This window comes from Eupeodes corollae, chromosome 1 (assembly GCF_945859685.1).
Source record: "Eupeodes corollae chromosome 1, idEupCoro1.1, whole genome shotgun sequence".
NCBI classification, from domain to species: domain Eukaryota; kingdom Metazoa; phylum Arthropoda; class Insecta; order Diptera; family Syrphidae; genus Eupeodes; species Eupeodes corollae.
The window spans coordinates 129,346,288-129,363,478 of NC_079147.1; the positions used below are offsets into that span (position 1 = coordinate 129,346,288).

Below are 17,191 nucleotides of genomic sequence, written 5' to 3' on the forward strand. Positions count from 1 at the left end.
ATAGAATAGAATAGAATAGAATAGAATAGAATAGAATAGAATAGAATAGAATATAATAGAATAAGAATAGAATAGAATAAAATAGAATAGAATAGAATATAGAATAGAATAGAATAGAATAGATAGAATAGAATAGAATAGAATAGAATAGAATAGAATAGAATAGATAGAATAGAATAGAAGAATAGAATAGAATAGAATAGAATAGAATAGAATAGAATAGAATAGAAATAGAATAGAATAGAATAGAATAGAATAGAATAGAATAGAATAGAATAGATAGAATAGAATAGAATAGAATAGAATAGAATAGAATAGAATAGAATAGAATAGAATAGAATAGAATAGAATAGAATAGAATAGAATAGAATAGAATAGAATAGAATAGAATAGAATAGAATAGAATAGAATAGAATAGAATAGAATAGAATAGAATAGAATAGAATAGAATAGAATAGAATAGAATAGAATAGAAGAAATAGAATAGAATAGAATAGAATAGAATAGAATAGAATAGAATAGAATAGAATAGAATAGAATAGAATAGAATAGAATAGAAGATAGAATAGAATAGAATAGAATAGAATAGAATAGAATAGAATAGAATAGAATAGAATAGAAGAATAGAATAGAATAGAATAGAATAGAATAGAATAGAATAGAATAGAATAGAATAGAATAGAATAGAATAGAATAGAATAGAATAGAATAGAATAGAATAGAATAGAATAGAATAGAATAGAATAGAATAGAATAGAATAGAATAGAATAGAATAGAATAGAATAGAATAGAATAGAATAGAATAGAATAGAATAGAATAGAATAGAATAGAATAGAATAGAATAGAATAGAATAGAATAGAATAGAATAGAATAGAATAGAATAGAATAGAATAGATAGAATAGAATAGAATAGAATAGAATAGAATAGAATAGAATAGATAGAATAGAATAGAATAGAATAGAATAGAATAGAATAGAATAGAATAGAATAGAATAGAATAGAATAGAATAGAATAGAATAGAATAGAATAGAATAGAATAGAATAGAATAGATAGAATAGAATAGAAATAGAATAGAATAGAATAGAATAGAATAGAATAGAATAGATAGAATAGAATAGAATAGAATAGAATAGAATAGAATAGAATAGAATAGAATAGAATAGAATAGAATAGAATAGAATAGAATAGAATAGAATAGAATAGAATAGAATAGAATAGAATAGAATAGAATAGAATAGAAATAGAATAGAATAGAATAGAATAGAATAGAATAGAATAGAATAGAATAGAATAGAATAGAATAGAATAGAATAGAATAGAATAGAATAGAATAGAATAGAATAGAATAGAATAAGAATAGAATAGAATAGAATAGAATAGAATAGAATAGAATAGAATAGAATAGAATTGAATAGAATAGAATAGAATAGAATAGAATGAATAGATGATAGAATAGAATAGAATAGAATAGAATAGAATAGAATAGAATAGAATAGAATAGAATAGAATAGAATTAGAATAGAATAGAATAGATAGAATAGAATAGAATAGAATAGAATAGAATAGAATAGATGAATAGAATAGAATAGAATAGAATAAGAATTGAATAGAATAGAATAGAATAGAATAGAATAGAATAGAATAGAATAGAATAGAATAGAATAGAATAGATAGATAGAATAGAATAGAATAGAATAGAATAGAATAATGAATAGAATAGAATAGAATAAGAATAGAATAGAATAGAATAGAATAGAATAGAATAGAATAGAATAGAATAGAATAGAATAGAATAGAATAGAATAGAATAGAATAGAATAGAATAGAATAGAATAGAATAGAATAGAATAGAATAGAATAGAATAGAATAGAATAGAATAGAATAGAATAGAATAGAATAGAATAGAATAGAATAGAATAGAATAGAATAGAATAGAATAGAATAGAATAGAATAGAATAGAATAGAATAGATAGAATAGAATAGAATAGAATAGAATAGAATAGAATAGAATAGAATAGAATAGAATAGAATAGAATAGAATAGAATAGAATAGAATAGAATAGAATAGAATAGAATAGAATAGAATAGAATAGAATAGAATAGAATAGAATAGAATAGAATAGAATAGAATAGAATAGAATAGAATAGAATAGAATAGAATAGAATAGAATAGAATAGAATAGAATAGAATAGAATAGAATAGAATAGAATAGAATAGAATAGAATAGAATTAGAATAGAATAGAATAGAATAGAATAGAATAGAATAGAATAGAATAGAATAGATAGAATAGAATAGAATAGAATAGAATAGAATAGAATAGAATAGAATAGAATAGAATAGAATAGAATAGAATAGAATAGAATAGAATAGAATAGAATAGAATAGAATAGAATAGAATAGAATAGAATAGAATAGAATAGAATAGAATAGAATAGAATAGAATAGAATAGAATAGAATAGAATAGAATAGAATAGAATAGAATAGAATAGAATAGAATAGAATAGAATAGAATAGAATAGAATAGAATAGAATAGAATAGAATAGAATAGAATAGAATAGAATAGAATAGAATAGAATAGAATAGAATAGAAGATAGAATAGAATAGAATAGAATAGAATAGAATAGAATAGAATAGAATAGAATAGAATAGAATAGAATAGAATAGAATAGAATAGAATAGAATAGAATAGAATAGAATAGAATAGAATAGAATAGAATAGAATAGAATAGAATAGAATAGAATAGAATAGAATAGAATAGAATAGAATAGAATAGAATAGAATAGAATAGAATAGAATAGAATAGAATAGAATAGAATAGAATAGAATAGAATAGAATAGAATAGAATAGAATAGAATAGAATAGAATAGAATAGAATAGAATAGAATAGAATAGAATAGAATAGAATAGAATAGAATAGAATAGAATAGAATAGAATAGAATAGAATAGAATAGAATAGAATAGAATAGAATAGAATAGAATAGAATAGAATAGAATAGAATAGAATAGAATAGAATAGAATAGAATAGAATAGAATAGAATAGAATAGAATAGAATAGAATAGAATAGAATAGAATAGAATAGAATAGAATAGAATAGAATAGAATAGAATAGAATAGAATAGAATAGAATAGAATAGAATAGAATAGAATAGAATAGAATAGAATAGAATAGAATAGAATAGAATAGAATAGAATAGAATAGAATAGAATAGAATAGAATAATAGAATAGAATAGAATAGAATAGAATAGAATAGAATAGAATAGAATAGAATAGAATAGAATAGAATAGAATAGAATAGAATAGAATAGAATAGAATAGAATAGAATAGAATAGAATAGAATAGAATAGAATAGAATAGAATAGAATAGAATAGAATAGAATAGAATAGAATAGAATAGAATAGTATAGAATAGAATAGCAGTGACACTAGCAGATGAATTTATTTACGAGACTTCCATAACTTTAATAAATTGGAAATTGGCGTGACTACTTTTACTAACTTCCTTAAAACTCACTGACAGGAACGCGGAATACAAAGCAATTCTACTGTTCTAACTTATCATTACAAATTATTCTTAGTATGTACCAAAAATGTCTTAAAAAAGTTGTTGGAAATGCTAGCGAAGAAAATGTTGTTGAAAAGTATAGAAAAAAGAAACACTAAATAACCTCATGAGCTATTGTGTGTTTCTTTTGTAAATATCTATAACACAAAATTTTATTTAAATAAAAGGTGTTTGAACTCATTAAAAATTAAGCGTTATGTATAGACTTTTAGTTTAGTTAAAACAAAATTTCACTTATTTAAAATAATAATGTAACAATTAATAATATACAACAATAATATGTAATAGTAATTAGAAAAAACATGATACATAATTGTACTGTTTTTAATTTGAGTATTAAGAGAATTCATTTATAATCATTTCTCTGTAACAGATTGATATTTCAAAATAATTTGATAGATTTTTCCAATTTTCACCATTTTGTCAATTGTCAAAGTTTGCTCCATTGTTAGAGTATGTTTCCCAAAGTAGAGGACTCTAAGTTCTTTATAAATTTGGCATAATGATAAAAAATGAAAAGTATCTTCCTTTAAATTAAAATTTTAAAGGGTGCCATGTGTAGTGGATGCACCCTTATAAGGTGAGCCGTTTAAATTAAGTTGCTAACATCTTGCTTTGCAGATTAACAAGATTTCAATTGTACTATATTCTTCACTAAAATAGTTATGTACGAGATCATGTTTCAAATCAGGGTAAATGACTTTGTTGATTGAAGATGACATTTTTTGTAAATTTTCATTCCGCTGGTAGATGTCGACAGCCTGTGATAACCCGTAAAGTTGTTCCTTTAGTACTATTAAATTAGTATGTTAGAGATTTAGCTCAATTCCACACTTCGTTGCCCATTGTCTCCATTCTCCTATCCACTCCACTTTGTTATCCATGATGTAATTGAATTCTTTTTGGTCTATATGCCAATACTTTCAAGATGTAGTCAAAGTGGAGTTTTAGAGTATGAATAAAAAGAGCAGAAAGATCGGTTTCGAGTAGTAGAACATAGCTTAGTTTGTAATATTGGATGGTAAGTAGATAAGCCGTTTGAGAAAGAAACGTTGAAGTTTTTTACTTCTTCATGTGACTGATATCCCCATATTTTACAGCCGTAGTACATAACAGAGCGCATTAAAGCATCAAATACCTTTTACTTAGCTGAGGTTGGTACAACTTTGCTGTTCATAACTTCTTTCCATGACGAGTTAATCATACTTTTTGATACTATTAGTTTTTTTCGAGATGTGAGGTAAACTTCATTATAAGATTTTAAAAGTATTCCAAATTATTTGTATTCTGTTACAATTTCAATGGCCTCACCATTAAAGAACCACTTTTCATTCGATTTAAGTTTTGATTGTATATTCCTTACTATCATTGCTTTAGATTTTTTTTATATTAACCGTTAATTTCCAGATTCTACAAAACTCAACTAGATTATTTATCATAAGCTGTAAGCTTTGGGCTGATTTTGCTAAAAGCACTATGTCATCTGCATACAGGAGTACCTTAACGTTTAGACCTGCAAATCTTATTCCAGCGGGTAAATACATTGATATATCATTAATAAATAAAGCAAAGAGAACTGCACTAAAAAGACAACCTTGTTTTACGCCAGATGTAGTCTCAAACCATTCAGACATATCCATCCCATCCCAAACCGCTGAACGAGTGTTTTTGAACATATTTTCGGGACCAAAAGAAGTTTCGTCGACAGTCCCTTTTGTGACAGTTTGTAAAACAATGCTTGTCGGTCAATCGAATCGAAAGCAGCTTCAAAGTCAACGATAAATATGTAAAAACTGTGAAATTGAGTTTAAGGTGATTTAAGGATATTCACTAAAGACTTCATTATTTGCTATCCATATGTTGATGCGACTAATACAGATGCAGATACCTTCGCATGAGATTTCATTAACGATATCCCTTGCTAGGTTAACATCGCCTTGTTTAAAAATTGGATAGACCAGAGAATCTTGAAAAGCTACTGATGTAAAATACTCCTGGCGTTATGTCTTGGCGGTCTAAAATTTGATTAGGGCATCGATTAATTGTTTCAGATGCGTTCTCCTTCAAATTGTTCATTAAAAAAAAAATTATGTGATTGGATTTGAATTGCCATTGAAAGTCAATTTTCCTTTCCAAAATTATATTACAAAATATTAGATACTTCTTTCTCTGACATCCAACACTTCATTAGAAAGAAGTTCATTTTGCGTTTGTAGACTTTGTATCTGATGAAACATGCAATCAAAGTCCTTCTTTTTTGGAAGATGGGATAGTTTTTTTTCAAGCAGGGTAACGAGTAAGTTTTCTAGCACACGCACAGATAATTCGGCCACTTTTAATTGCTCCGGTGACATTTTCAAAGGACGTCTCTTGTTAGAATTCGACATAAGCACTTTTGCGATTTGTTGTTGAAACTTTAATTTGAAAAAATTATTAATTTTTTAGCTAAACGAAAGATCTTATTTCAGTTCGTTTGTTAAATTAGATTTCTTAACTGTTCGTTTACTTTAATCTATACAACAATTTTAAATTAAAAAAGTCGGGAGAAAAATTGCTTTGCACCCTTTGACAACTCAAACGTCAATAATTAAATTGAAAAATATATATATAATTTATTATTGTTGTGTTGCCGTTGTTTTAAAATATTTTTAATTTCCCATAAAAAGTTATGGTCCGCCTTGTCGAATTGAAAATTTAAAATTTTCTCGACGTTTCGCGGTCCGTAGAATCTAAAAAAGTATTTTTAGAGAGATGTCTATGAGTGAGAGTTTGGGAACCTTTTATTCGTAATCCATATTTTAAGAAGCAGTAAATAAATCAAATTCACAGATAATATTGCAGAAAGATGCAGAAAGGACTCTCAAAAATCTTGTTTACTATAGCAGTTTAAAAAAAGTGAAAATTTTGGTTAACCCAAAAATCTTTTAATGATTTCTTTTTTGAAATCAAACTATTTTATTATTCGTAAAATATTGTTCGTAATGTTTAGTTAATTTCTCATTGAAAAAATAATAAAACCAATCTAATCTAAAATCTAATCTAGTTAATTTCTTCGAAAAAATCAACTGAACACTTTAAAAAAAAGAAACACGAAAACCTACAAAAACAATAAACAACTGATAAGAAATTTTGGTCATACCGAAAATAAAATTGATCACATGATGTCCGAAATATAAGAAATGCCGATGTGGGAAGCGACCAGCATTTGATTGTCATGAGTCTCGAATTAAAAACCGGGGCTGTATTAGGACAATCGCAGAATGCAGCAAGAAATCCAAAATTCAATACGAATGCTTTAAGTGATCCCAACATAAGTCGTAGCTATATCAACACCCTTAACTACAGAGCTTCGTCATTAAATGTGAGTGTTGACTCAGATGTTGACGAGATGTGGGGTGAAATTGAAAGTGTTTTTATGGAGGCCGAAACAGACACTCAAAGCAAGGCTGAATTGCGAAACGAATATCGGATTGCAGACAAGATGGTCAATAGTTGTGTGAGACGTGTAAGGAGGGTAAGGATCGATGTACTCTCTGAAAACGCTGCAAGAAGAGGAGATTTTCGAGAATTGTACCAAATAGCCAAAAAAGTTGTCGGGGAAAAAAAGCAACAGCAATTATCCTGTAATAGATGTGGATGGGACGCTATTGGTTTCAATTAAAGAAAAGATCAACTTCGCAGGTGGAAGGGTCACTTTTATGCTCTGTTAATAAGGACCCCGTTGAACAGAGTGCTAAAGCGCCCCAATCAAATGAGATGCGCAGATCCTGCAGGGGTATTAACATCGAACCTCCTTCAGTAGCGGAAATTGAAACAGCGATAATCTCTTTAAAAACAACAAAACAGCAGGGCTTGACGGAGTACCAGCGGAATTCCTGAAAGCTGATCCCGCCACAGCAGCAAGTATCTTGCATCCGCTTATACAAAATGTTTGGGAAAACGAAACCTATCCCAGGGAATGGAAGAATGGAGTGATTGTTAAGGTGCCAAAAAAAGGTGATCTCAATAACTGCAAAAATTGGCGTGGTATTACCATTTTGTCCGTTTTCCCAAAGTTATTGGCAACCTTAATCCTCGAATGGATAAAGGCTCAAGAGGAATCAGGCTGGCTTCCGCAGCGATCGGTCGTGCGTTGACCATATCAACACCTTACGCATTGTTCTTGAGCAGTCTGCAGTATTTTAAACACAGCTTAACCTCATGTTTATAGATTTTGAGAAGGCTTTTAACCGAGTTAACCGAGAATATATATGGAGATCACTTCTTGGGAAAGGAATTCCGCCAAAAATTGTTGCCATAATGCTTTTCTGCTGGCGATAGATGATGTTCTGACGGCCAGCGTCGGTACAACTGAGGGGCAAGGTATTCAATGGAGAAAGTTTGAAAGGCTTAGCCATTTAGACTATGCCGACGATATTATGTTGGAAATCCAGTCAAGTCTCCTTACGCACTAAACTGAGATTCATCGAATCGAATGTGAAATCCGTGCTATTATGTGCTTGTTAAGCATGGAAAGTCTCGGCCACCAACTCGAGAAAATCGCAGGCTTTTGTGAACCGCTGTCAGCGTCACATCCTTAAAATTTGCTGGCCACAAACAATATCTAACCAGGAATTGTGACGTAGGACAGGTTAGAGTCGTTTGAACATCAACGTCAGAAGCGCAAATGGCAATGGATTGGTCACACACTGAGGAAACCAAACGATAATATTTCGAATCAGTCCTTTGAATGGAATCCTCAATGGTCACGGCGAATTGAAAGACCAAGAACGACATGGAAATCTACAGTGCTATCGGAAGCTAACTCCCAGAGAAAGACGTAACCACAGTTAAGGTATCTAGCTGCAGATCGAGAAGCATGGAGACGTTTTTTTGGCGCTCTATGCCCTGTACGAGGTTAGAGGACCTGATGATAAGAAGAAAGGGTTTCCAAATTCAACCTTAATTTATTAATCTCACACAAAATATTTGTATGAATATTTTATTAAAGTTTTAAGAAACACAATCGACATATAGGATGGAAAGTTATCAGTTTGATTCGCATAGATTTTAAGCAAAATTGTATACATTCTACTATGAAAAGTACTTAAGTACACGCGGCGCAATAGTTAGTGCAAAAGACTAGATCTTAGGACCGAAAGGCATTAGTAGTTAGTGTCATAGTTTAACTTAGAGTGTCCGTATGGGACCATTAAGTTAGTTGTAAGTTATGGATAATTAGGCTAGTTTTATGAATTTTTGTCTAGCTTTAAGATAGGTTTAAGATTGAATAAATAAAAATGAATTATAAAAAAAAAAAAAAAAAAAAAAGTGCAAAAGACTGTCATACCAGAGGTCTTGGGTTTGATCCCTACTTGTGCCATTTTTATTCTTTTAGGAGTAGAGGAGCAGCATAAAATACAATTAAGTGTTGGGTAAGTCATATTGAAAGATCCGCTTCACTCATGAAATGGAAAGAGTAGGAAAAATAATTGTCTGCACAAAGAGAATTCTTACTGGGTAATCAAAGCTTGTTGTTCGTTTTTTACTAACCACATGTCTAGTGCCAAGATTCATAAGAAGCTAGTTAATAGAAAACAGAAGAACGATGAGAGAGTCTCACAATATTTTAGTATGTATGTCATCGATGGTTCAAACGATGCTTAAACAAATAATATCATGCTGTAGGGTGCATCACATTTAACGTATTTTAAAAATAAAGCTTTTTTAATTTCATAGGTCAATCTTCTCAATAGGGGTACAACATAGGTAAATGATAATTTACTATCATAAAACAATATTTAACTTTGTAAAAACGATTTAATTATATCTGTTTCTATTTCCCTCCGTAATGTATCTAGTATATTCAAAAGTCAGTTAAAGTATGTGCATTCTTTTTCTCTTACATAAATGGAAGCGATTTCTAGCCTTTTGCGTGAACTTAATATTAAAGGAAAGTAAGATTTTTCTTACTTGGAAAGTGTTTGATACTATAAATGAATTATCCTGATGTAATATTAAATGCATAGGTTTTCCAAAGACCGTCAATGTATATTCAGGATGTGGATCCCATATCTTATTAGATTTGCTGCGAAAATTACCAGTGACACTGTAAGCTGAAAAAAAATCTAATTTCCAATAAAGAGTTAGTATCAATGCATGATGGCAATTTGTACACATAATACCTACCCTTTTGACTATGATTCCTTTTAGATTCATACAGCAAGTCATCAGAATTTAAGGGATAATGGTGTATTTTAATTGGTTGGACAAAATCCATGTTTAAATTCTCCATATTGCTGTTTGATTCACGATTTTTTATTTCCTTTACATCTAAAAATAAATGTTAAAAAATATTTGTTTAGTTTAATTTAATAACTTTGAAAAATTGTATTTATTCACAACTTGTAGATAGTTAAATCATTTATGGAATAGCAAAGGTTTTTCAATTCAATTCTTTTTCAAGTTGTACCGGTGTAATGTTAATTTTCTACACCATGGAGACCACACAGCGATCAACAACGAACATCACTTAGACTGTAGAGAGATAAGGATCCCACGGTACCCAACACCCAACCCAGACTCATTGAAAGATAAATAATAACCAAGAAGGAGAATGAGAGATAGAATTAACGGCAGTCTACCATCGACCGCGAAACTCAAAGTTACTCTAAGTACTTTTATTAAAATAAAGCTTTTTAAAAAGTAAATCTTGAGTCGAATGAAATTAATTTGCTTTTTAAAATCAAGTCCAACGACCACGTTTTAAGGGATCAGTAAAAATGTCAACTATTCAATAATTCTTTTACAAAAATACAGTATCATTCTTACTTCGTTTCTATTATTTTTTCCACCAACCTTGTGGTGTTCCTAGCTTAACTTATCGTCAAGCGGAACTACAAATTGTTTTTTTTTGTCAGCCCATATCCCAAAACATAAGTCGTAAAGCTTAAACTTTTGGAGACTTTCTCAACCAAACACAATTTTAAAAATCTAATGATAGTTTAATTTAAGGTTCATCTTATGCTAGTTAAGTGCTCTTATCCCGGTTTGGTTCAAAAATCCTTCCCCCTAAAAAAGAGTATCAAAAGTTCAAACATTTTTTTATTGCATCACCCTGACGAAATTTGAACAATTTTCCAATTTGTAACTCAAAATGGAGAAATTCTGTACCCCAGGTTTTGAAAAAAAAAAATACAAAAAATACCATTCCATTAAAGATAAGATAATTTGCAAACAGAAATACCAGTTTCGTGTTTTTATTCCCACTGGTTTGTGTTTAACAAAGAAAAATTAGTTTGTGGTGACATCACTTACAGAAAACTGACCTCCAAAGGCTTAACTCATTCATATTTACTCTTATTTTATTTTGGAGATTTGTATATCAACCAATTATATTTAAACAAAACTGTTCAACCAATCAGATCTTGAGTTTCTTTTTTGAAATCAAAGTAACCTTCATCGGAATTCAAAACTTAACTAATCAAATTTGAACATACCCATATTCCGTAGTAAATAATTTACGCATCACATAAACGTTATTGAAACTACAACTTGGAGACAACAAAACCCACATCATGTACATACATATATATGTTGTATGCTAACAATTAAGTTTATTTTGAACAGAATTCTTGCTGGATGTGATTTGCTTCGCCATTTTATACCAAAAAAGGAGAAGCACATTCCAGTTAAATTAATACTAAGCAACGTGTTTACTATTTAAAAAATTAAGCGCTTTTGATTTTTATAAGACAATGGAAAATGTGCTGATTATTAGAAATAAAAAATAGGCTGGGATGCGACCCACACTGATAACTCCCATCCCGATTGTCGATTTGTCTTGCTTAAAAGTTTGTCTATATGTACTCGTATCCATTTTTACCAAATTTGCGTACTATTTTGTGTAGATTTAATTTTTTATGAAAAAACGGACTGTTGGATTTTTATATAAAAATAACTGAATATCGAAAACAATATTTTCTGTAAAATAAAATAAATTTGAAGCCAATATTTTTAATTCTTGAAAGACTTTTAGTCGAAAGTAAATTTTTACCAAGTTTTAGTATTGTTTTTTTTTAGAGTTTTTTTTTTTGTAAAAAACTGTCTATTCGATTTTTTTCAAAATTTTATCGAAAGTTGAAAACAATAATTCTTATAAGATAAAATTAGTTTGAAGCCAATATTTCAAATATTTGAAAAGATATTTTAGTCATAAATCAATTTTTACCAACTTTTGTTAAATTTTGTTTAGCTTTTTTAGTTTTTGTACGAAAACTGTCAATTCGATTTTTTTCAAAATTTGACTGAGTGTTAAAAACAATATTTTTTGAAAGTTAAAAGTACTTTAAAGAAAATATCTACAATTTTTGAAAAGATATTTGAGTCGAAAATCAATTTTTACTAACTTTTATACATTTTTTAGGTTTTTATTTTTTGTAAAAAAACTGTTAATTCGATTTTTTTTCAAAATTTTATCGAATGTTGAAAACAGTATTTCTTATATGATAAAATTAGTTTGAAGCCAATATTTCAAATATTTGAAAACATATTTAAGTCGAAAATCAATTTTTACCAACTTTATTTATTTTATTTCGTGATTGCTAAATAACTGTAAGATACAATATCTTATAAGATAGTTATAAGCTTATTTTACAGAGTTGAGCAAGCAATTAGTTAAATTAATATTAAAATTGAATCAAATATAATTAAACGATAATGAGAGAGAGAAAAGAATATATATTTATATATAATACAATTTTTAAATTTCATTTAAGTATTTACTGAAAAATGACTTTTTAAAACCTTTTTAATTCTTGTTGTGTTTTGAATTTCTTTAATATTGCGTGGTAAGGAATTCCAAAGATGGACTGAATTTACAAAAAATTGGCGCTCGGATATTAAAAACGAATAGCGGGGATAAATCAGTTGACGAGATCTATGCGAGGTAGCAAAACTAATTTTGTCAAAACAGTATTGTGGTTGGCGTGTAAGCAGTATGTCAGAGAGCAAGATCAAACTGCGAAGTTCAAGATAATTTTCAAACGGCATATCCAGCAGCAGCGTAGCAAAATCAGATATTCTATCGTATCTTCGTAGGCCAAAGACGTAACGAACAGTACTATTAAAGGCAACATTGAGTTTACGTTTGCTTACGTAATTGCAGAATCAGCTGCTCGGTAAAGACACACGAATTCAAAATGAAATAAATCGTTCAGTATTTAAATACAAATATAAATCATTCAAATTGTGGATTGAACTGTCAAGTTTCTTTCGTCGCAAAGCAATTTTTTTCCCGCGGCTATTTTAATTTTTAATTTTTGTATAAATTAAAGTAAACGAACAATTCAAAAATTTCATTTAACAAACGAATTAAAATAAGATCTCTCGTTCAACTCAAAAAAAATTCAAAATTCCTTAAATTACGTCTTAAACACCAAATTCACAAAAGTGCTGATGTCAGGCTCAAACAAGAGACCTTTGGAAATGTCACCGGAACAATTAAACGCTAATAAAAAAAGCAACTGTGATACCATGTCGGTCGCCGAAATGTCTGTGCCTGCACTAGAAAATTTGCTTGTTACTCTACTTGAAAAAAAACTATCTGATCTCCCAAAAAAGAAGGACTTTGATAGTATGTTTCAGCAGATACATAATCTACAAACTCAAAATGAACTTCTTTCTAATGAAGTGTTGGCTGTCAGAGAAAAAAACATCATTTTGGAAAGAAAAATGGACTACATGGAAAAGCAATACAAATCCAATCACATCATTTTTTCTATACCAAATAATTTGAAAGAGAACCCAACAGAAACAATTAATCGATGCTCGAATCAAATTTTAGACCGCCAAGACATAACCTTCGAAGACGTCACAGAGCTCCCTTCAAGAGGAAGTCAAACTCGGTTGCTGGTGAGAACAGGAAACAACAAAATAACCTCACAAATCTTCAAAAATTCTGGCAGATTGAAGGGAACCGGTGTTTACATAAATCCTGACTACACACGAGATGACCAGAAAAAACGTCAAATCTTGTTGCAAATAAGACATGCTATCAAAAAAAACACCCATCGGCTAATCCTCTGGTCCGTGGCCTCAAAATGCAAGTAAACAATAAAACCATAAACTGCGCACATGATGGAAAACTTTATTGTGACAATCGAGATGGGATGGAGGTACTGAGAGAGATATTTGGAGAATTACATCTTGATGAGTATAAAAACAAAAATAAATCAAATCTTTTGAATACTCAAGTCAACTCGTCAAACGAAAATTCACGATCAACAAACTTCATGTCAACGTCAACAGCAGCTGTCACTCCAGGGATGTCATCAACTCTGCCATCCGGCAGCCACCAAGAAAAACAATGAAAAAGTGTTGCCGTCTGTCAAAAAGCAAGTAGTACCAAAAAAAGTAGTAAAGTAAATAGTAGCGAAAAAAATGAAATTATAAATATTAACTTATTAGCTTATAATGTTGCTGGGCTTAGTAACAAATTATTATTTGTAGATTTTTTCAACTTTGTAAAAAAACATGATATATTTTTTCTGTTCGAAACATTTATAACGAGTGAAAAATTTGAACAATACTCTAAATATTTCTCTGGATATGAATTGCGTTGGGTATCAGCAGTACAGTCAACTAAATTTGGAAGAGCTAGTGGTGGACTTTTATACGGTTTTAAAAAAGAAAAAATTAACGCTGTTTTTGTAGATGTCAACAACATACCTTGTGTTAAAATACTATGCACAAACTTAACTATTTTTGTATTACCCACGTACCTTAATTGTAATAATTGGGAAAATGACTTTTTTGCGTTAGAAGACGTTTTAAATTCTTCGCTTGTCCAACATGTTTTGCTTATAGGAGACGTTAACACCCGAATAGATTCAAACCAAATTATTCCAGCAAATTTCCATCTGAATTCAATACCTTCCCAGTTTTTTGAAACCCGATTTTCTAAAGATAAAACAATTAACAAAAATGGACGTCTATTTTTAGATTTATGCCAAACACATGATCTGTTTATCCTTAACGGTTGCTCCAATCATGATAGTAATGGGGAGTTTACTTTTATAGGGGGAGCGGGAAAATCAGTGATTGACTTTTGTACTGCATCAGCGGAATGGAGAAATCGTATTTTGTCTTTTAAAGTTGAGTCACAGATTTTCTCTGATCACATGCCCTTGGTTGTCCAATTTACACTAAATAAAATCTCAAACTCAAATTACTCAGAAATCACCCTACCACCCAAAATTATTTGGAAAGAAAGTAAAAAAGAAAACTACCAAACAAAAATTTTGCATGAACTTCAGAAACTAACTGATACTTCTTTAGTTTTCGATACAAGTTCAAGACTAGACTCTCTTTGTAAATGTATAAAAGTTGCTACCTATATAAGAAACAACAGAAAAATTGTCAACTTCAAACAAAAATGGTTTGATAAGGACTGTTTGAATGCAAGAAATAATTCCTTCGATCTTTTAAAGAAATCAAGAAAACAAAATTTAAATGAAACAGCCACCAAACAGTATATTTCAGCAAATAAAGCTTACAAGGATTTTGTGCAGATCAAGACGCCAGGAATATTATACATTAGTAGCATACGAACTTTCAATGATCAAAGATAGTAAAAGTTTCTGGAATAATATAAAAGAATTGAAAGGATCTAAGCTTATTTGCGGAACAAACTTGAAAGCGAGTTGTCTAGCTGAATATTTCAAAAATGTACTCAATCCTGATCCAATCTGGAATCATTTTTCTTTTGCGGAACCTTTAATTTTAGATCAAACTCTCGATTGTCAAATTTCAATAATTGAAATCCAAACTGCAATCCATTACGCAGCGAACAACAAAGCCCCAGGTCCTGATAGAATAAGCAATGAGTTTTACAAAAATGCGCCTGTTGATTTTGTATATGAAATTCTTCACCTTTTTAATAATATTTTCAATACCGGAAAGGTTCCACAAGCTTTTCAAGATTCTCTGGTCTATCCAATTTTTAAAAAAGGCGATGTTAACCTAGCAAATAATTATAGAGGGATATCGTTTATGAATTCTATTGCGAAGCTATTTGCATCTGTACTCCTTAGTCGTATCAACATTTGGTTAGCAAATAATGAAGTGCTTAGTGAATACCAATCAGGTTTTCGTAAAGGCTACTCCACAGTTGATAACATTTTTACATTAAACTCAATTTCGCAGTATTTCCTTCGGCAAAAAAGAAGTTTGTACATATTTTTCGTGGACTTTAAAGCTGCTTTCGATTCGATAGACCGACAAGCATTATTTTATAAGCTATCACAAAAAGGACTGTCGACGAAACTTCTTTTGTTCCTGAAAAATATGTACAAAAATACTCGCTCAGCGGTTTGGGATGGGAAAGATATGTCTGAATGGTTTGAGACTACATCTGGTGTCAAACAAGGTTGTCTTTTAAGTGCAGTTCTCTTTGCTATATTCATTGATGATATATCAATGTATCTGCCCGCTGGAATAAGTTTTGCAGGTCTAAACGTTAAGGTACTCATGTACGCAGATGACATTGTACTTTTAGCAGAATCGCCTCAAAGTTTACAACTTATGATAAATAAGCTAGTTGATTTTTGTAGAGTCTGGAAATTAACGGTAAATCTAGAAAAATCTAAAGTAATGATAGTAAGAAATATACAATCAAAACTTAAATCGAATGAAAAGTGGTTCTTTAATGGTGAAGCCATTGAAATAGTGACAGAATACAAATACCTTGGAATACTTTTGAAATCTAATATGAAGCTAACCTCACATCTCGAAAAAAAACTGATTGCATCAAAAAGTATGATTAACGCGTCATGGAAAGATGTTATGAACAGCAAAGATGTACCAACCTCAGCCAAGTACAAGGTATTTTATGCTGTAATGTGTTCCGTTATGTGCTACGGTTGTCAAACATGGGGATATCAGTCACACGAAGAAGTAGAAAAACTTCAACGTTACTTTCTCAAACGGCTTTTCTTCTTACCATCCAATATTCCAAACTATGTTCTTACACTTGAAACCGGCCTTCCTGCTCCTTTTATTCATACTCTAAAACTCCACTTTGACTACATTTTGAAAGTACTGGCATATACACCAAATAGAATTCAATTTTCAATAGCAAAGTACATCATCGATAACAAAGTGGAGTGGATAGGAGAATGGAGAGAATGGGCAACGAAGTGTGGAATTGAGCTAAATTTTCAATATACTAACATAATCTTGCTAAAAGAACAACTCTACGGGTTATTACAGGCTGTCGACATCTACCAGCGTAATGAAAATTTACAAAAAATGTCATCTTCAATCAACAGAGTCATTTACCCCGATTTAAATCATAATATTTTAAATAACTATTTTAGTGATGAATACAGTACAAAGGAAATTTCTTTAATCTGTAAAGCAAGAATTGAGCAACTTAATTTAAACGGCTCACCCTATAAGGGTTCACCCACTACACATTGCACCCTTTGTAATTTGAATTCAAAAGAGGATACTTTTCATTTTTTATCAATTTGCCCAGTCTATAAAAAACTTAGAGTCCTCTGCTTCGGGAAACCAACTTTAACTATGGAGCAAACGTTAACAATTTTAAACGGTGAAAATTGGAAAAA

General features: G+C 29.9%; 1 protein-coding gene and 1 long non-coding RNA gene across 7 annotated transcripts in view; both read right to left on the reverse strand.

Annotated features, from left to right (window-relative positions):
* The window catches only part of LOC129953659 (A disintegrin and metalloproteinase with thrombospondin motifs 9), a 161,069-nt gene that overhangs the window by 99,505 nt on the left and 44,373 nt on the right, over positions 1 to 17,191 (reverse strand). For all 6 annotated transcript variants that reach the window (XM_056066985.1, XM_056066984.1, XM_056066987.1 and 3 more), the window contains exons 3-4: positions 9,753 to 9,896; positions 9,537 to 9,691 (exon numbers count right to left, since the gene is read on the reverse strand). In XM_056066985.1, coding sequence (XP_055922960.1) covers positions 9,537 to 9,691; positions 9,753 to 9,896 — 299 coding nt within the window. The remainder of the gene's footprint in view (positions 1 to 9,536; positions 9,692 to 9,752; positions 9,897 to 17,191) is intronic.
* Positions 13,691 to 16,603, reverse strand: LOC129953668 (uncharacterized). Its single transcript, XR_008782570.1, has 2 exons — positions 16,430 to 16,603; positions 13,691 to 13,947 (listed from the first exon to the last, which is right to left on the reverse strand). It is a non-coding gene; the product is annotated as an uncharacterized LOC129953668 (long non-coding RNA).